Source organism: Neovison vison, chromosome 12 (genome assembly GCF_020171115.1).
Source record: "Neovison vison isolate M4711 chromosome 12, ASM_NN_V1, whole genome shotgun sequence".
Taxonomy (NCBI): Eukaryota; Metazoa; Chordata; class Mammalia; order Carnivora; family Mustelidae; genus Neogale; species Neogale vison.
In genome coordinates, this window is record NC_058102.1 from 55,497,066 (window position 1) to 55,518,873 (window position 21,808).

A 21,808-nucleotide genomic window follows, 5' to 3' on the forward strand; every position below is an offset into this window, starting at 1 on the left:
GTGAAGAACCAGGTATTAGGAAGACAAGATGTATACGCACAAGAGGTGGTGTTTCAGAGAGACAGAAGGTGGAAAACTGGAAAGCTTTTCAAGAGCCAAGAGAAGTAAGAAAGCGACTTTTGAGAACTCAGGAGAAAGTGACAAATACTGGAGAGAGGCAAGGAAATCTCAGCATGTGGCTATGAGGAGCCTGTGAGGAAGGAAACCAAGTGAGCCCCTGTCTGCATTGCTCCCGTCTCCGCTGTGTTCACGCGGCCTTGTCTTCTGGGCCGGCCCCCCACCCCATGTTCTCTCAGAACAACACTTGTCATTAGACTTAGGTCCCACCTGAATCATCCAGGATGATCTCATCTCCAGCTCCGAAACTCAGTTACATCTGCAAAGATCTTTTTAAAAATAAGGTCACGTTGGCAGGTCCCAAGGATTATGACACGGACCTACCTTACAGTTGCTGTGCTGGTAGGCAACAGACACAGGATTTGATTTCTATTTTCTAATAAAGGAGCTAAAGGCCGATTTTCTTGTTTCCAGCAAATTAATGGTTCTTGCCAAGAAACAGAAGTAGACAGCATGTTTTCTAAAGAGCAGGACCAGAGGAGGTCAGCCTGCCCCGCACCCGGAGGCTTCGCCTGGACCACGCTCTGCCAGCCTTAGGGAAGCGTCCGCGCGCTGTGAGCGAACATTACTCAGGCGGTCAGGGATGCACCGCTCATTCTGTTCAGCTGCTTTTCAGATGCTCAAGTCCAAGTTACAAAACAGACAGGGCCCTGTCACCAGAACCCAGGACGCTCTCATCTGTCTGTATTGTAAGTGCCCACCCCTCTCCCGGTGCAGAAGTAGAAGCTCCTTTAAAAGAGTCATACATCTGGGGCACCTGCATGGCTCAGTCGGTTAAGGGTCTGTCTTTGGCTCAGGTCATGATCCCAGGGTCTTGGGATCGAGCCCCACATCGGGCTCCCTACTCAGCGGGAAGCTTGCTTCTCCCTCTGCCTGCTCTGCCTGCTGCTCCCCCTGTGTGTGCACACACTCTCTGTCAAATAAATAAAGAAGCTCTATTTTTAATTTCTTGAGGAATCTCCACACTGTTTTCCCAAGTAGCTGCACCAACTTGCATTCCCACCAACAGTGTAAGAGGGTTCCCCTTTCTCCACATCCTCTCCCAACACATGTTGTTTCCTGTCTTGCTAATTTTGGCCATTCTAACTGGTGTAAGGTGGTATCTCAATGTGGTTTTAATTTGAATCTCCCTGATGGCTAGTGATGATGAGCATTTTTTCATGTGTCTGATAGCCATTTGTATGTCTTCATTGGAGAAGTGTCTGTTCATATCTTCTGCTCATTTTTTGACATGATTGTCTGTTTTGTGTGTGTTGAGTTTGAGGAGTTCTTTATAGATCCTGGATATCAACCTTTTGTCTGTATTGTCATTTGCAAATATCTTCTCCCATTCTGTGGGTTGCCTCTTTGTTTTGTTGACTGTTTCCTTTGCTGTGCAGAAGCTTTTGATCTTGATGAAGTCCCAAAAGTTCATCTTCGCTCTTGTTTCCTTTGCCTTTGGAGACATATCTTGAAAGAAGTTGCTGTGGCTAATATCGAAGAGGTTACTGCCTATGTTTTCCTCTAGGATTCTGATGGATTCCTGTCTCACACTGAGGTCTTTTATCCATTTTGAGTTTATCTTTGTGTATGGTGTAAGAGAATGGTCGAGTTTCATTCTTCTACATATAGCTGTCCAGTTTTCCCAGCACCATTTATTGAAGAGACTATCTTTTTTCCACTGTATATTTTTCCTGTTTTGTCAAAGATTATTTGACCATAGAGTTGAGGGTTCATATCTGGGCTCTCTACTCTGTTCCAATGGTCTATGTGTCTGTTTTTATGCCAGTTCCATGCTGTCTTGGTGATCACAGCTTTGTAGTAAAGCTTAAGAGCAGGTAATGTGATGCCGCCAGTTTTATTTTTGCTTTTCAACATTTCCTTAGCGATTCCGGGTCTCTTCTGATTCCATACAAATTTTAGGATTATTTGCTCCAGCTCTTTGAAAAATACCGTTGGAATTTTGATCGGAATGGCATTAAAAGTATAGATTGCTCTAGGCAGTATAGACATTTTAACAATGTTTATTCTTCTGATCCAAGAGCATGGAATGGTCTTCCATCTTTTTGTGTCTTCAGTTTCTCTCATGAGTGTTCTGTAGTTCCTTTACCTTTTTGGTTAGGTTTATTCCCAGGTATCTTATGGTTCTTGGTGCTATAGTAAATGGAATCGATTCTCTAATTTCCCTTTCTGTATTTTCATTGTTAGTGTATAAGAAAGCCACTGATTTCTGTACATTGACTTTGTATCCTGCCACATTGCTGAATTGCTGTATGAGTTATAGTAGTTTGGGTGTGGAGTCTTTTGGGTTTTCCATATAAAGAATCATGTCATCTGCAAAGAGAGAGAGTTTGACTTCTTCCTTGCCAATTTGGATACCTTTTATTTCTCTTTGTTGTCTGATTGCTAGGACTTCTAATACCATGTTGAACAAGATTGATGAGAGTGGGCATCCTTGTCGTGTTCCTGATCTGAACGGGAAGGCTGCAAGCTTTTTCCCATTGAGGATATTTGCTGTGGGTCTTTCATAGGTAGATTTTATGAAGTTCAGGAATGTTCCCTCTATTCCTATACTTTAAAGCATTTTAATCAGCCACGGTCGCCAAACTATGGAAAGAACCAAGATGCCCTTCAACGGATGAATGGATAAGGAAAATGTAGTCCATATACACTATGGAGTATTATGCCTCCATCAGAAAGGATGAATACCCAACTTTTGTAGCAACATGGACAGGACTGGAAGAGATTATGCTGAGTGAAATAAGTCAAGCAGAGAGAGTCAATTATCATATGGTTTCACTTATTTGTGGAGTATAACAAATAGCATGGAGGACAAGGGAAGATGGAGAGGAGAAGGGAGTTGAGGGAAATTGGAAGGGGAGGTGAACCATGAGAGACTATGGACTCTGAAAAACAATCTGAGGGTTTTGAAGGGGTGTGGGGTGGGAGGTGGGAGGTTGGGGGAACCAGGTGGTGGATATTAGAGAGGGCACGGATTGCATGGAGCACTGGGTGTGGTACAAGAACAATGAATACTGTGACGCTGAAAAGAAATTTTAAAAAAAGTTTAAAAAAATAAAGAAGATCTTTAAAAAAGAGTCATATATCATAAACATCTGTAGGTGAAAGTGGACAAAGTCTCCTTCCTTTTGGAGCCTCTACTTTTCTGCCTCCTGGCTGCTTCAGCCACCCCCCGCCCACCGCCCTTCTGTCCTTAAAACATGAGGGTCCTTGCTAATGGCTCTGACACGTTCCTCTGACTACCTAATGAACGTAAGGTGTAAACGGATTCTACTGATCCTGTTGACTTAGGGCATTCCCTCCACCAGCCTCCTCTTCCCAGAAGCCTTCCTGCCTTTGTCCAGAGGAGGGAATAACCTAAACTGTGGATAAGACAGATGACAGAGACACAGAGAAGCGTATTGGGCAGCAAGAGAGAGTCTCCTTTTGACTGCAGTGTGCTTGCTGTTCTGGAAGGTGGCATGGGGTTGCTTTTGCTGTGTTTTTTTCATTTTCCCGACTCCCCAGTGACCGTCTTAAGCCCTGAAAAACCAGAGGATTAGTAACTGTCACACCTCGGATACCAGGGTGAGAAGAAAGATGACAACTTTTTTAATGGATAAATATACAACAGCCATTCCCCATGAAGATCCTTAGCACAGAAGCGACAGGGGAGAAGTGGAGAGGAGTCTGACACACACGGACACGGGCACACACACGGACACAGGCACACACACGGACACGGGCACACATACACATGCTACACCGTTCTCTTTAAATAGAAGCTGCTTTCCCAAGTTTGATTTTTGTCATCTCCCTGAGCTATCCACAAGGCAGTTGAAATGATTCCATCCTCCTCTGTTGTGCCGTCTCGGTGCCCCTCCTTGTGCCCATTCCGCTGTGGCTCAGGCGGCCTGGAGAAGGAGAGCGGATGGGGCCCCAAAAGGCAGCCGATGGGACCTTGGAAACACTTGGAATCACTCTCCCAAGTGTCAGGGAGGAAGAGACGGAAGAAGTGGGGGAGGAGGAGGAGGCAGAGTTCCCCTTAAAAGAGGACATTTTCCAGAAAAGCACTGTCTTACAAGTGTCTTAGCTTGCTCGAACCCTGCTCTCCTCTGCCTCTGGGGCCGAGGATGTGTTTTCCGAGGCCTGTGGAGTGAGCCTTGAAAAAGTTAAAGGCTTCTTTCAGGCTCCCTATTCCTGGCTCCTCCCCCACCCCTCCCTCCCAGCCTCCTGGTCACCCCACAGGACTTGGTGATAATAGGGACTGTCTCCATCCTGAGAAAAGGCAGCCTGCTTGTTTAAGTTTCCTTGGAATAAAGAGAACTTGGGAGGGAAGGGACCAGGCGCAGCTGAACTGCACAAAAGAAAGCCTCTCCCATGCCAGTGACGGGGCCCATCAGGCCCCGTCCAGAATGAGAATGAGTTCTGCTCTTGTTACACTTTGCAAAGGACTGTTCTGTGGACTGTGGCCTGCACAAGCCATTTTCCTGTGTGGTTTAAAAGAGCAAGAGGGGCAAAGAAAGGACATGCATTCTTCTTTATTCAGACACCCGTGGTAGATCATCTGTGTGGTGTGGGTCATGCAAATCCAACGAGATCCTTCTGTTCTCCACACGCCTCCGTTGCCACTGCTGATTAGAAAACCTTCTCGCACCCGCTTTTCCCAGCGGTTTCAGTTTGCCCCCTAAATCTAGTGGAGGAGCCTTTCAACTCTTCGTATCTCTTTTCCTACATTTTTTTTTTCTTAAAAATGGACCCTCTTGAAAAGTGTGCATCAAAATCAGCAATATCTTTCTGCCCTGCCGTGTCAGAAATGCCAACCTTAATTGCCTCTTTCCCGTAGAAATCCGTCCTTCAGTCCCATCTCTCCTTCAGTGAAGTCTCTCCTCTCCCTGGTGCCTCACTGTTCATAAATTAAAATGATTTGCAGTGATTACTCTTCACTGGTAGGAATAAAAACTTGTGATATGTTAGCCACGATTTCTAAAATACCTGAGGAAGGGGCATTCCATATCTAGGGGCAGCTGTGTGCGTTTCTTAAGGAAGTGGCCCCCCAAAGAGTCGCCTTTCCCATTTCATTGCCCCACGCACACTTTGGAGTGAGACGAGGACATCCTTCCTGCCTCTCTTCTCTACCCCCCACCAAGATATCAGGAGAGGTGTATGTGTGTTTCTCTTCTCACACTGAAATTGGGTTTTTTTTTTTTTTTTCAGCATAACCGTATTCATTATTTTGGCACCACACCCAGTGCTCCATGCAATCTGTGCCCTCTATAATACCCACCACCTGGTACCCCAACCTCCCACCCCCCCCCCCGCCCCTTCAAACCCCTCAGATTGTTTTTCAGAGTCCATAGTCTCTCATGGTTCACCTCCCCTTCCAATTTCCCCCAACTCCCTTCTCCTCTCTAACTCCCCATGTCCTCCATGCTATTTGCTATTCTTACCTGAATTGCCAGTACCTATTGTCAGGCACCTTTGTATTTGTGAGGCTGAAGAAAACTAACCCTATTATCCAGGAGTCCCTACATAAACTTGAGGTAGTCTGCGAACTTTGAAATTGCAGGAAAATATTTGCTTGCAGGAAAATATTTGCGTGCTTGTGCCTGTGCATTTCAAAAGAGGGTCCAGTAGCTCTCACTGAATTCTCAAAGGGGTCCATTATCTCTGAAATGTAAGAAAATCTAATCTGTGCCCCTCTCTATTGACACTACATGCGCAATCATCTGTTTTCAATAGAACTTTAGTTAAAATGTCGATATTTTGTTCATTCTGATTTTTTTGCATTCGTTCTGATTTTTTCAATAATGCATTAAAATAATATGCATTATTTAATGCATATTATTAATATTATTATTTTTAATGTTAATTAAATTATATTAATGATAAAATATGCTAATTAATAACATATTAATTAATTTCAATGCAATTAATAATGCATTAAAATAAATTAAAAATTTTTCCCAAAATAGATGTTATTTTTTTTTTTCTTACTAAGTTTGGGCACTACCTTAAATTTTGCACCCAAAATGAGTGCTTCACTTGCCTCACTGTAGTCCAGGACCTCAATGGGCTTTCTTCCTCCAGTCTCTCATCTGTTCCAGACCCTTCTCTCATCTCCTCCTGAGCCATCCTCCCAACCCATGATGCACACTGACGATGCCAGTGCCCCCTCCTCAAAGCCCTGTCCTGGCCCCATAGCTCCTGCCAGAACCTTCACACAGCCTGCGAGAACCCTTGCTCTGGTTTCAGAAGCCCCAGTGGGCTGCAGAAAACACTTTGGTCTCCTGGACAGATGTGGCAAAGTACAACTAACCTGCTATCCAGTATCTGTTCTACTCAACCTCTCTAAATGCACTTGGAGTGTTCCAGACCAGTCTTTATATGGGTTCTCTCATTTCATACTTAAATTCGCCAAAGGAGCTTGAGGCCAAGATGTACAATGTTCTTGGCCTCATTGTACATCTGGGGAAACAGGTTCAGAGGTATAACTTACCTAAAACCACTGAGCTAGTAGGTGGCAGGACCAGTATTTGAACTCAGGACTGAGTCCAAAATCCAAGCTTTTATCTAAAATATTACATGCCTCTCACCACGTTGGGCTTGCTGCCCAACAGCAGAAATGGGAAGGACTCCTAAGTCATGTTTGTGAGGATGAGTGGCAGGCTCTGGGCGAGTTTTGCTGTCAACAGGTCTGCTGATAAAACCCTTTTGTGGATAAAACTGAGTGAAAGAAAAAAAAATCCACAAATGAAGTCTATAATAAAAGTATTTTCAAGGGAATTGACTATGACTTTGGATCTAAACGTGAACCTATAGTATTCTTCCTTTTGGGATTTGGGCCAAAAGACATAAGTAGAACCTTCTAACCTCTATTTAAATACTCAGTGCTGAGAAACAGGGTAACCTTGAGGACAAAAATAGGAAATGTTTTGGAACTTCTAATTCCCTAGTGACAGAATTTGTGTGCTGAAAGCAGTTTTGATCAAATAGCAGCTCCAAGGTTAAAGGCAGACCCAGAGAATTGAGAATGCTGGGCTTTTCGGAGTTACCTCCAAGACGAAGACCAGTGTAGAAGCCTGGAGGACTGGCCATGGGGGAGGGAAGGGAGGCAGAAGAGGCTCCTGGAAAGTGCTATGAGAAGCAGATTGAAGGGCTCTGATGATTCTTGGTTTTACTTTGGAGGGTTTATCCTAAGGTAAACCCTACTTGCCACAACTCCCTTTGCAGAGGGTAAAGGGGGCCCTCTGGGCACTGTTCAAAGTTCTGGATCTACAGCTAAATCAAACCTGCCACTAGAAGTTGAGTTTATGACTGATTATCCCTACTGCCCTTGCATTGTACTGTGCGTTGCAGAGGGATTTTTTTTTTTGCAAGGGATTTTTATATCCATCATTGCATCCTTCAACCCGGACAAAGCTCACTGGATTAATACGGAAGACCTGGGGCTGGAGTTCTGGTCCTACGCCCATTGTGACCTTGAGAAAGTCCCTCTGTCTCTCTGAGCTTCAATTGCATCAGCAAGTACAGCTGTGGTAGCCTTAACTCCCTCACAGAATAGATGTGGGATGCCACGGATGTGGCCACGGATGGTGATAGCAAAGAGTTTCTCAGAGCTAGAGTAGCCCGCCTGATGAGAATGGTGTCAGGTGGGGGAGGGGTAGCAGTCACAGGCTGCGCAGCTGGCCCAGAGGTGGGTTGGGGATCTCTGTACGGTCTGCCATCACTGGGTGAACCACTGCATGCCAGGTGTGATGCTAGAAGCACTGAGCCGTCCCCATCAGCTCCACGCGTGCGCATTTTAACTCTTAACAGGTGCATCTAACAATCAGCAGTTCTATCTCCAGAAAGTAGAAGAAATGATGAGGAACACTTGGAATTTGGCCTCAGGTCTGGCAAATAAGGAAGAATCAGTTGGCAGAGTAGAAATGATGAGAACTTCTGCTGAAAAGGAAAACGTCATCTTAGAATTGGAAAAGAGAAATGTAAGACATGATCTTTCAGACATGTGCCTTCAGACGTTTAGAGGAGAGGTAGCTGTGGTGTCCTGATCCACAGTGCTCACACACAATTCAGAGAATCAGGGTGCCTTTGAGAATGAACTTCTGGGGCACCTGGGTGGCTCAGTCGGTTAAGCACCCAACTCTTGATTTCGGCTCAGGTCATGATCTCAAGGTTGAGAAATCAAGTCCCACACTGGGCTCCATGCTCAGTGGGGAGTCTGCTTGAGATTCTCTCTCTCAAGTAAGGAAATAAATCTTAAAAAAAAAAAAAAAGCAAAGAAGAGAAAAAATGAACTTCTGACATGAGCTGCACTTACTGGGACAAGAGAGGAGGAAGGCAGCTGAAGGAGCTGATGAGGCTGTATTGGGGACATTCTCTGGGAAGCTCAAATTTTAAATAGGTTTTTTAAAAAAGTAATGCAGGCTTAATATAAAGAATTGGGAAATAAAATGAAAAGGAGATAGTAAGCATTGCCTGTGATTCTATGGCATAACCGTTGGCCATTAATATTTTGATGTTTCCTGGTGATATTTTTCTGTGCCTTGTTTGAGATTATCATACAAACACACACATGCTATCTGGTGTTCTTCCATACAAACAGATACTCTTTAAAAACATTCAGTGATTGGCCACCTAATTTTCTATCAGAGATGTTGTCTGTGGTTTGCTTAACTAGTCCTTACTGATGTTCCCAGTTTCTTACTAGTAAAAAGAACACTTCAGTGAACATCTTTGTGCGTGAACAATTTCTCTGTATTCTAAAGTTTTAAGGTAGATTCTCAGAGGTTAACATTTATATGGCTCTTACATTACCACCAAATTTTTTGTCAGAAAGATGAAGCCAGTTTGTCTTCCCGCTCTTTTGTGTGTACCAGCCTGCTAAGCTCAAATTTTAAAGGATGTATATACTAGATGGAAGAAAAACTCACTGAAAAGGAAAACGTACAAGAGCCGTTTAGACCTAGAAGGCTAAAACTAAGTGAGCTGAAAATTCACCATGGAAGCTCCTTGAGGAAACAAGGAATATCGTGGGTGGTTTAAGAATAAGGATGGCATCAGGGTGCCCGGGTGGCTCAGTCGGTTAAGCATCTGACTCTTGGCTTCAGCTCCAGTCGTGATCTCAGGGTCGTGGGACTGAGCCCCGTAGCAGGCACTGTGCTCAGCGGGGAGCCTGCTTGAGATTCTCTCTCTCTCTGTCCCTCCCCTCTATTCTTTCTCCCTTGTTCTCTCTCAAATAAATAAATAAATCTTTAAAACAACAACAACAACAATTAGCACAGTACTAGCACGCTGATTGGGGCGGATGGAGTGACACTGACAAGAGGCAAAGAGAAAACCAAACTGTTCGACTTCTCTTTCTTCTTTCTCTCCCATCAAGGACGATGATTGTCAGACTGAAACAAGAATGGCAAACACTGACATAAGGGAATTAAAGCCCAAGATGGGAGAATTGATGTAAAAGTGAATCTAAGTTGTTTTAAATAAATTCAAGACTCTTGGCCTGGGCACATGACATAGGAGAATGCAGGGCTTACAAGGCCGAACTCACTGCAGGCCATTACGGTGACCCCTGAGGGTTGTAGGAAACCGAAGAGGTACCGAAAGAAAGAATCTGAGCCACTGTTCACCTGATCATTCAGAATCGAAAAGGAAAAGAGGGTGTAGGCGCCGACTAAAAACAGCTAGCAGGGTCTGACTTCCAGATGAAATTCAGGACAGATTTTGAAACATACATGTTGTGAGCACTTAGGAAAAAGTTGTCCGTTCAGAGCCAAGCACCCGCGGCTTCTCTCCCTCCTCTAGCCTCTCCAGTGAGGCTGCAGTTACATATTTATGGACACGAAGAAAGCATTTCATTGAATTTTAGATGGTGTCTATTCGGCAGAGCTGGCAGAATGTAATCCAGCTACCAGAGCATGTACGTGGGTTGATCATTGAACACTTGCGCCCGAAAGGAGCCAATAACTTGATGAGTGTCTGTCTGCAAGGAGGTGGCTGGTAGGTCCACGGAGTGCTCCCATCCCAGCCCACACCTCCTCAGCATTTTGTCAGGAACCTGTTGAGGTGAGACACATGTCAAAGCTGCAGATGACGTGAAGCTGTGAAGTGTGGTTGTTACTAGAAATAGAACCAACTCTGGGGAGACTGCAGCATGCTGGAATGATGGTACAAGTAACAAGGTGAAATCTACTATTGATGGACGTGCATTCGTATGGTTGGGTTCCAAACACCAGCTATGTATGTGCCAGGAAGGGAGAGCAAAAATGAGAACAGTGGTTCAGAGTAACTAATATGTTAGTTAGTATGTTAGATGCTTGCCGTATTCCACACAGCGTCCTATGTGTTTCGTATTATCATTTGTATAATCTTGTTCTCTACTAACTCTGTAGAGTTTATCACATTTGATAAACACATTGTCCATGATTCAGTAGTACCTACTCACGGGTTGGAGTTTGTCCCCATTTTTCAGTTGAGGCAAGTGAGAGACAGAGAGGTTGAGTAACTTGTCTGAGCTCACACAGCTGGGAACTAGTGCTCCGGTTCTCAGTGCCGGCGTGCGTATCCACCGTGGAAATTCACGCAACCACTGAAACTGTTCTCTGGTTCTTTTTTAAGTCAGGACTTTAATTTGATGTCCTGCCAAAATATCAGATAAGCTTAGACAGAGAGGCAGGTGGTTAATAATATACGGACAGCTGGCTTGTCCGTTTCCTGGCTGTGTGACTTTGGCCAAGTCAGTTCAGTTCCCTGAGCCCCAGTTTTCTCCTTTGTAGATGGGGATAGTGTTTGTTTCTATCATACATTATTGCTGTGGGGATTCAGTGAGTTCTGTACAGAGAGCACTGGGACCAGTGCCTGGACACAATAAGCTCTTGTAAGGATTTGCTGTGGTTATGAGGTCCTTGAGAAGTGGTACGGCAGGGTTTGAAGAGCTGGGACCGTGAAGCCAGACCATGTGAGTCTGATGCGGTGATGTGTGCCGCATTTTTTGCTCATTTATAACATGAGAATAAGAGTCGTTGTAGAAAATACTCAGACTAAGTGCCCAACAACTGGTAGCTACTGTTATCAATAGAAGCATATTCCCTGGGGGAAGAGGGTTCTGGTCTAACTCCCCAGTACTATGTTTAAAGGGAGGGAGCTAAATCTGCTGTGTGGTAGAGGTGGGCGGGTCGGAGAGGGTCTAAAAACTACAGCAGAGAGGTTATGTTTAGACCAGTTTAGGACATTTAATCTGAAGGCGAGATGACTAAGCAAGGAAGTGATAACTTTTCCTCATTCATGTCAAGGGTTATAGAAATTGTTCTATGTCACTGAATCAAGTTATGACACAGCATGGAGAAGCTGGAAACAGAACCTGGGCCAGCTTCATCGTGGTTCAGCCTCTTCATTTTTCCCGGCTTCATAAAGATGGGTGGCAGTGGGGCTAACTCCTTCCCCAGGGTTCTTCTCCTCTTTTACAGTTCTGTCCTATCAGCCACAGAATCAGCATCAAAATCCCGTTTACACAGACAGTTGGGACAAAGGATGTTTTTGATGAATGCATTCTGTAGCAGAAAAGCTTGAACTGAATTTCATTCAAACCGGTACCATCGCCTCGTGACTTCGAGCCCCCTGTTTCCTCCTCTGTTAAACTGAAATGAGAACATGAGAGATTTCACAGAGCTTTTGTGAGAATCACGTGAAGTCATACATGTGAAAGCACCTAGTCAAAATGTCATGTTTATTATTGCCTGAGCCGGTTTAGAACTTTTCCAAGAACCGTAATAGAAGAAAACACTCTTAAGCACCACACTCTACTTAAAATAACTTAATCTGTTTTCCGAGACTCAGAAGATCTTTCAGGAAGTTTCAAAATCTCAGGGTCGTCATCGTGAGGAGGGAGTAGTTCGGTAGAAAAAAGGTCCTAGCTGTTTGTATTCTTTGGTTTTTCGGAGTCAGATGCCATGGGAGAGTGTTGACTATGTTAACCCAGAAAGCAACAGAGATCATGTACTCTGAGCCCCTCATTTTACAGAGGAAGCCACTGAGCCAGAGAGAAACTGCCCCAAATCAGCTGTTAACTAATGGGAGCTGTGGGGGTTAAATCCAGCTTCCAGACTCCCCGTGCATTTTCCATCATTAGTCTAAATGTAACTCGGAGAGCTTGAAATCAGGCTAACAATGTGCTGATGAAAGTGGCTGCTCCTCTGACCTTGGAATCGAAGAACCATTAGAAGGAGATTTAGGGCCTGGGTGTCACTAAAGGGTGTGACACCATGAACTTCACTCGACCTACTTAAAAAAAAAAAAATGCAGTAGAATTCTTGGGAATGTTCTTAATCAGAGCAATTTATTTCTTCTCTACAAAGTTCTTCTCAAATTGCTCTGAAATGCACTGACATTAAAAATGCAGGTCTTGGAGCACCTGGGTGGCTCAGTGGGTTAAAGCCTCTGCCTTCCCCTCAGGTCATAATCCCAGGGTCCTGGGATCGAGCCCGCATTGGGCTTTCTGCTCAGCGGGAAGCCTGCTTCCCTCTCTCTCTCTGCCTGCCTCTCTGCCTACTTGTGATCTCTGTCTGTCAAATAAATAAATAAAATCTAAAAAAAAAAAAAATGCAGGTTTTAGTATGGCTCTCATCGGCTTATAATGTGCACAGGAAGTAGTGTGACAGAGGCACAGGAAAAGGGTCTCTCTCTTCCTTTTACTAATGATAAGTAACATCAGTATGATTCAGGTTTGTTGAGTTAACGTCGCAAGAGAAAACCGTAAGGGCAGTTCTGTGTGAGAGTTCTCCTTCACCTTGCCTGTGCAGCTTCTGTTAGGTTGGCCGCGGTGAGCCATGTCAAGTCTCAAGACCAGTGCCAGTGAGCCGTGAGTAGCCAGTGAGGGCAGCACTTTATTCCTGGATGTGTTCAAAGCAGAGGGCCACCTACACCTCCCTCCTCTTCCCATTTATAAATCTACTTCTCCAGAGATATACAATTTTTTTTTTTTGCTCTATTTTTAGTCTGTTGGTAACTGGAGAAGGCCTCCCAGGATCAAAGTCTGGGATGGGGAGGTTTCAGTTGACTCAGTCTTCTCTGAATCCCTAATAGATACTGAAAATCAATCTGACTTCTGACTCCGGGTGGGAAATGCATGCGCAAGCATAACGTGAGGGATAAGAGCACAGACTCTGGAACCAGACTGCCTGGGTTCGAATCTCAGCCCCTCTCGTTACCCTGACCCTATGACCTTGGGCAAATCCCTTCAATACTCTGAGCCAGAGTTCCCTGATCCAAACCCCTATCTCGTGGGATTGCTGTGAGCAATGCAGTTAAATGAACTTATATTTATAAAGTGCTTACAAGAGTCCTAGATGATAGATGTGCTTAATAAATGACTATTAAGCAAATTAAATGGTCCTAATTAGACAGAGTTGCCTCTGGGTCCACGGCTTTGTTCCATTTAGATGCTGTAATTCCCAGGCCTTAGAGCTATTAGGTTTGAGGAAAAGGGGCTTCTTTTTCCTCAGTCGTTCTAGTGAATTAAAGAGGAAACAGCAGTAGAACTTGACTTTGAACACCGTAGTTTATCATGCCTCTTTCCAGAAGCTCGGCAAATATGTCTACCTTCTTTTTATGCTAAAGGAAGAGTAGTGACTCTGATCAGTGTCCTGGCAGGCCTTGAGCAGGTAGCTAGGTTTGTTGGGGTCACTTTTGTAAACCTGCTAGGATTGCCTTGGTATTCACCGGACTGACGGTGACTCGATGGGTCCCTTTTGCACACGGCCCAGAGCAGCACTCCGGTCGGTTCCCTGGGAGGGGGTTTCCGCAGCGTTGACTTCAGGGACTGGGCTGTGGGAGACATTAATGGGAAGTGAAAAGAGAAACTGTTGCCCTTCACCAGCAGGGCTGATGGGAGTGTGTGACTCTTCTTGTATTTAGGGAAAAGATTACTCATGAGTATTTTCTTCCATAGAATATAAAGAACCTCAAATTACTACTTGTGTCCCCCACCCCCTTCTCACCCGCCTCCCTCCGGTTCAGTGAATCTCTGCAGACACTTCAGCATTTTACTCTCATTTCCCCTCCTGAGTGGGATTCGGTTCTGTATTTGCTCTGGCATTCACACTTCCAATAAGCTACCCCATCGTTTTTCCTGTTTCTGACTGAGCGTCTTCTGCTCTGTGGCCCACCTACGACCAGGCTCCTTCCTAGGCCAAGCTTCACTGGAACCTCACACTCGGATCCCAGTATCTGGTTGTACCCATGCTGTTTGTGTGAAGGAGGGGAAGGGGAACGTTCTAGTAACAAGTCACTAATCACTGTGCTGTTCCTGTTCAAAGGTGACACCACTGATGATAGGAAGTAAACATTAAGGATTTTTACCGGTTCAGAAATTGAGATCTTGCAGAACCATCTCAAGGCCACTCCCATTTCACTGCAATTCCAGATATGTTTTCAAGGTCACTGGAAAGAGTGGGGGAACCTTTTATATCCAAGGACCATTTGAATAGGCATTACTTCTTGGCACAGTTAAGAGGCAGAAACAAAACCTTGAACTCGTTAGTGGCTGTCTTTTAGTCTCAAGATCATAGAGCAGGAGCACGCTACATGTTCTTATTTTATGATGACACATTTTTTTTTCTAATGTAAAACTATTAAATGTACAAAACAAGAAGAACTCTTAAATGCCCTTCTCTGATGAGCCCAGCGCCCATAGTTCTTTCTTGGTGCCCTACACGATAGCCTGCTTTAGAAAGGACTTCCCCAGAGCTCAAGGAAGCCAGCTGCCATTCTTCAAAACTAGACTTTGCAGGGGAGCAGCCACCTGGAAGACCGAGCCAATAGTCATGCCCAGAGGCCCTGGACCTTCTCCAAGAGATCTGAGCTGTTTGTTCCCTTGTCCACCAGGGAGGAAAAGCAGCCCATCCAAGTAGACCAGACAGTTCTTTCTGATGCTTAAGGATGAAAAGGTGACTCTTTCCAGGATCCAGCTAAAGGGCTCTTTGATAGCATACTCGAGTCTCCTTAGCAAGTTTAAGTAACTTACTGGGGAGACCGAATCTCCTCTTAGCAAACCCTGACTCCATTGTATTTGAACTATTAATTCATGCAATATAGTTTTAAAGAATGAAGCTCTGTTGAGCTTCTAGCCTCTTCCAACACGTCTGTTCTCATTTGGTCTCAGAACTGCTCTCAGTTCTTAAGAATTATTGAAGACCCCAAGGAGCTTCACTCAGATGGATTTTATCTATCTATATTTACCATATTGGAAATTAAAACTGAGAATTTAAAAAATACTTACTGAAAATAGTAAGTTAAGCTTATATTAGCATTAAGTATATATTTATGAATATATCTTCCAGAACAAAAAAAAAATTAGTGAGAAAAGTGGCATTGTGTTACATTTTTGCTAGTCTCTTTAATGTCTGGCATCATAGAAAATGGCTGGATTCTCATGTCCACTGCAATATCACATGTTATATAGCTTCTAGAAAATCCACTATATACTCATGAATGAATGAGAGTGGGAAAAAGTCAGTAACCTCTTAATATTGTTATGAAAAGAGTTTTGACTTCATAGACACCCTGAAAAGGTCTTGGGAACCCTGAGGGGTCCCCAGATCACACTTTGAGAACCACTGTTCTAAAACACTTGAATGATATATCAAAGATTTCTCATAACAGCAAAATGAAATAAAAATATAGACTCATAGGCATCCAGAAAGATCCAGCCTGAGCTACCCTCTTAACCTAAGCTGCAGCCCTCCCTTAGGCCCACTTCTGGTCCTACTCAGAGTCCAAGTACCACCCCCGCCAGGAAGTTCTAACATCAAAAAAGTAGAATGAAAAGGCAGAAGACCTTTTATCCTCACTTTGCCCTCTCATTCCCAGAGGCTAGCCTGATAGTTTCCCAGAGGCTAAGTGAATTGTTCTTCCTGGAAGAAGCTTCAGGGAACACTTCATTATTTGGCAGCTCTCAAAGGTCAAGCCCAGCTCTGGAACATTCTCACTTCAAAAGGACAGTGGGTGACAATCAGCTGAACTGTGATGCTAAGGTCCCCTCCAAAGCACACTGATATCTGTCATGACTCTGAGTCCCGTGCGTGTTTCAGGCCACCAAGAGCCTCAGCTTTAGGGCATCCCTGGGATCAAGACAGCCTCAGGGGCTGGACAAAGAAGGACCCAGCACCAAGACCTAGGGTCCATTGAAGACGTAAGAAAGGATTTGTCTTATTTTGCCTCTAAATAAATAGTTAATTGGATACCACACTTTGGTACTTATAAATCTTGAGCTTTAACTTGGGATTCAGAGTTGAACATAAAGGCTCTTCAGACATGGACCCTCAATTTTATTAACCATTCAGAAAGCTTTTCCCTTTATTCCAACTGTCTAACTGACAAGACCTTCTCCTCTCTCTCTCTTTCTCTCTCCCTCCCTCTCTCTGCCTTGCTCTCTTTCCAACAGGCTTGCAGCCAGTTTACTGGAGCAGGGATGACGTAGCCCAGTGGCTCAAGTGGGCTGAAAATGAGTTTTCTTTAAGACCAATTGACAGCAACACGTTTGAAATGAATGGCAAAGCTCTCCTGCTGCTGACCAAAGAGGACTTTCGCTATCGATCTCCTCATTCAGGTGAGAGTCTGGACCCCTGACACGTGCTCAGCAGGGACAATCTGTTAGCCGTTGGTTGGTCTTTGCTACCACTCACCGTGCCCAAGAAATCCCCACAGTAGGCCACCAGGAACACAAAGACGATGACCTCAGCTTAATAGAGGAAAGAGCCTGCTGATGTAAGTCAGTCTGAGGGGAAAAGAGGAAGAACTTCCAAATCAAGGGGAAAATTTGAAGGTTGGGAGAAGAAATCTACTTAGGACTTACAGACTTAAGGGATCTAGTTGTGGCCACCAAATCAAGAAGAGAATGCATTCTAGCCCTTTCACTCTGCGTTGCTTCTGATTCTGAAATGTTTGAAAGAGGTGCTTAGGAGTGAGTTTGGGTGGTGAGCTGCTCAATGAAAACCAAAGACAGAAGAGAAGGGGCTTGAGCCCTGCCAAGGTAGATGGAGTGGGAAGAAGAGACATGAGGGAACAGGAGGTAAGGATGGGGGAAGAGGTGGAGATCCTAGGAGCTACAGCAAGCTTAGAAATAAACTCAAAGGGCTTCAAGTGACTCCCTTTGAAGTACTGAATTGTGCGAAGTGTTGCATCTTGTAGCTTCTAGAAATCCTGCAAAGTGCATGTGGAAGACTTCTCAGGCTCATCTAACTAGGCAGTTTTGTCAAAATAAGGGCCTCTAAAACTCCATGGGAAGATTCGATTCAGTGAAGAGCTTTTGTACCTGCAAAGTGTATTGCTGACCTAGGTAAGACTTCAAATATGCTTTCTAATTTCATTTCTTAAACATTAGGATATTTAGAAGATAGTTATTTGGGAACTCCATATGTGAAAGTGGACCTTTGGTCTGGGATTTACGCCCCTTGAGGGGCTAATTCATCAAGTACCAACAGACCCTCCTTCTCTCTAGTCTCATTGTGGCCCATTTTGATGTAACTTGTCCAGCAGAGACTCTCTTTGTCTTGACAAAGGGCAAAGATCCTGCATGAGTTCCTGGCATAGATCCAACGACGTTCAACCCTTATTTACTCCTGGAGGCCTGCCAGAGGTTAATAAACTAACCGTCACGAGGAAACATTGCCATCACAGGGGGTGAGATAAGGATACAGACCAGTATCTCCCCCGCTTTTCCCAATTGCAGCAGACCGTTGATATGAGGAAATGATAAAGGGAAGTTTCCCCCAGAAGTAGAGATGTTATTGAAACTTCAAAGTTTATTATCTCTGAAAAACAGATCATTTTTGAGGTTCTGCCAGGGAATGGTGGAAGACATACCTGAAACATTTTGTCTCAAATCATTGATTCTTTCTGTCATCTCAGAATAAGAAAACTAGAACGACCATAGACATAAATAAAACTAACCTCAAAGGAAACAAAATAGTTCCTTTTAATTTAAAGCAAAAATACTTACTTTGTCTGTTCTCATGAAAACACAAAGGTATACTTAAAGGGGCAAAGTCACCTCTCTGGAGGAAAGAATCTCTTAACTCTTTTTAGTGTGTTCCAGAAAAACCATTCATGTAAGGCAAACAGGGGAAGACACAGTGATGCATTTTGATAGGATTTGACTTAGCCCTTCCCCTGGCTTTCCTCTATGAGTCTATAAGTCTCCCCACCTCCCCCAACATATCTCAGGTACTCCTTTTTGTTGCTGATTTATTTTTTTCCCTAGTGACCTCTGTCCACTTTAGAAACCAGATTCTCTCCGCTCAAAGCTGGAAGCAAAGATGGGCAATAGCCTCCCAGTCATCTCTTGCCATTTTGTCAGGTCTCTGCCAGAGTGGGCCATGCGGAAGGTGAACAGGATCCCACGGTCCAATTAGAAAGAGAGGATTACGTTGAACCTAAAGGTAAAGGAAGCTGTAGAGGGAAGAGAGGTCAGGTTATGATGGAGCTTATGAAAGAAGGAATGAGTTGATGTGGTGTAGGAAAGATGGGTAGAACTGAGGAGGTCAGGGGAAGAACATTCCAGGTCCCTGGAGCAGCATCAGCTTAGTGATGGTGAAGTAGTCCATCTGATGAAGGGAAGAGGCAGGAGGCGGGAGGCCAGATGAAGTCAGTGCGCTAGGCTGGTCATGGGGTGCTTAGGCCCCAGTTAAGAGGCAGCAGAAATTCACTTGGTGAGTCTGTACTGAGCAAATCCATGCTCCAGTTATGGAAGTATGGGCTAAGGAGGTTCAGGGATAGCAGAGGTGATTTTTGGCTGGCTTGTCAAACAAAATCTCCAGGGTGTGGTGGTGGAGCCAGACTTTGAAAGCCTGGAAAGGCAACTGAAGGCAGAGGTAAGTAAAGGTGTTAAAGAAGAACTGTATCAATTGGTGTAGAGAATGGAGTTCAGAGATAAGGCCATGCAAACTCGATCCTCTGTTTAAAACACTGTACATCATCACTCATCACCCCTGCCCAGCTTGTCTGATTGCCGTTTCATTTTTGACGTTTTGCTGACCATTTCCAGGAAAGCTTTCCCTGATTCGATCCCCGCTTTCCTGACTGCCCCCTGCCTTCCTCTCCTCCACCTCTTCCCGCCCCAGCCTGGCATAGGTGCTGTTCTTCTTTTATCACAGAGCATACCCTAATTCTGGCATGGCTCCACACACACACACACACACACACACACACCCATACACACCCATGTTATACGTGATTGCTTTCTGTTCTGCGTCCCTCTCCTAGAGTAGGAAGTTATTTGGGCAAGGGCTGTGTCTTGTTAAGCTGACTTGCTTCCAACATTTAGCACAGTGCATGGTATCCAGTTGGTGCTCAACAAATATTGATTGAATGATGACCCAGGACATGACTCCATTGAAGCCCAAGTCAAGAAGTTTGAATTTTATTTTGCAGATAGTAGGAAACCACTAGAAGGTTTTGATCAGGGGAATAATAGAATTGGAGCTCTCCCTTTGGAGCAGACCTTGGCCATCGGTGCATGGGGTGGACATAGGGTCCCTAAAAACAGGAGACCTAGTTAGAATGTTCTTGCGACAGTCCTAATTTGGAGAAACTGAAATCCAGAACAAGATCAAGGAGAGTAAAATAATAGGACTTCAGGGCCAGAATGGTGAGCTAAGATGAGGAGCTCATGAGGAGAAAGGGCTAAGACTCATTTTGGCCAAGGGATGCTACGGCATCCAAAAAGACATGCTCTGTTCTGCAGTTGGAATTCTGAGACCAGAGCCAGGCCAGAGTGGAGAAGAGTAGATGGGAGCATTATTCCCACTACATTGAGCTGGGAGTAAGAGAAATTTATTCTGTAGGTGATTTAATTAAGGCATCTACCAGAAAGCATGGACAGAATTTCAAGGTGATACCTGCCAGTGGTGACTGCAAGAAAACTTAACCATAGAACAGGGGGATACTGTCAGAGGGTTTGGAAACAGAGCCAAGAAAGAGTTAAGAAGACCATCTCGTGATGTGGCCACATAGCAGGGTAATGAAGGCATGATCTACCTGCCAGCATTCCCCTTAGGTAGAGACAAGGTATAGACAGAAAATCTTTTTTAGCTCTCAGATGCACATTTGCCACTATTTTTCCTGACGTGGGCTTTCTGGTTGAGCATTTGATGTCATAGATGTCCTGAGGCCCAGGTTCTCTACATGGCTTCTCCACAGGTCACAATACTTCATTGGCCCATATTTTCTTCTTCCATAAAATGGAATTTCTACCATATGAATCCTGACCTTCCTTCTACTCTTAGCAGTTCAGCCCAGCTTCAAGCATGAAACAGTGTTCAGCTTCTGTTCAACAGCACAACCTTCTAACCCATAGGCAATGAATAAATACTTTGATCTCCTTCAACCTGTATGCCCTGTAAAACTTATACTTCACCCAGTTCTTTCTGTTTTTCTTTGAATCTTTTTTACTGCCCAAGATGAATCAGCAGCAGCTTCGCACTAGTCATGGGGCTGCTGAAATAAAACAAAAGTATCTGGTTGCCCCGTCACCGTGAATGGATGTTTATAGCTTCCTCCCAGCCTTGTTTCCTCCCTGGCCTCACCCAGAATTATGCTCTCTGTATATGGAAATAGCATTCTCCTCAACACAACTCATTTCAAATGTAGAGAGGAAGGAATGGGACCCAATGAATTATGATTACCTGAAATGTTAATATGTCTTAGGTCCAAATATGGTAGCCTCTCTGAACTCCACATTCTTTGGCCAGTTTGACAAACTGCACTTATCTCATCCATTTCCAGGACATAAGTTCTCCATTTTCAACTCTATAATAAAGCAGGGAACATGCAGAATGTGCTTTAAGTAATTATATTATCTCCAAACTGAAGATCTTAAGGCTGAAGATAAATGGGATATTGTCTTTGGAATATCCTCCCTGTTAAAAGATGTAAGATGGTGAATTCATAACATTTGCAAAGCTAAAGGATAAATGTAAAGTGCCTGTAACTTTATAAAATTTTACATGTACAGGATAATTTTACCTACTCCTTGAGCTACTAAGCAGTTAGTACCTTAAATGGCCTGGGATGATTTCAATTCAAAGGGGTATTTGATTATTTGACTACTTTGAAACTTGAGAAAACACATGAATAAGAAAGAACAGACAAATTAGTGTTGATATTAACTCTTACTTAGAGTTATCCAGTATAAGACATCAAGGTGGAATGGATTTATGTGCGCATTTTTTATGAGAACAACAGCAACAAAACCCCCAAGTTATCTTAATTTAATTCATATTAGACTATTTGTTGTTGCCAAAACATGGGAAATAAGCCTATTTTCAAAGTTCCTTCAAAAAAACAAAAAATGTATGATGGGTTTACTAAGTAAATCAGTCATGCCAGAATGTAATTCTGCGAATTATTTCTTCCCTCTCCAATGCACCAAAATCTTTGTTTTTGGAAATATGCTTTGCTTGTGATCTTCAAATATACTGAAATTTTCTTTCAAGGTTGAGTGAAAATTACTGATCTTTATCTTCTTAAAGTTCCTCCTTGGACCAACTTGCTTTTTCATTTCTATTAAGCAATGGTAGATGCACTTGCTGGGTTGAATGGCTGGGTCAACAGGCTATTTTAGAATCAAGGTGCAGAATCTGAGGGGATGGGTCAGAGAGGAGTGTGGGAGTTGCAGCAGGCATGACCCTTGGTTGAGATACCCAGCATTGGC

At 44.0% G+C, this 21,808-nt stretch overlaps 1 protein-coding gene across 4 annotated transcripts in view; it reads left to right on the forward strand.

Annotated features, from left to right (window-relative positions):
- ETV6 (ETS variant transcription factor 6) overlaps nt 1-21,808 on the forward strand; it is a 236,665-nt gene that overhangs the window by 171,034 nt on the left and 43,823 nt on the right. For all 4 annotated transcript variants that reach the window (XM_044228360.1, XM_044228361.1, XM_044228364.1 and 1 more), the window contains one exon: nt 16,541-16,705. In XM_044228360.1, coding sequence (XP_044084295.1) covers nt 16,541-16,705 — 165 coding nt within the window. The remainder of the gene's footprint in view (nt 1-16,540; nt 16,706-21,808) is intronic.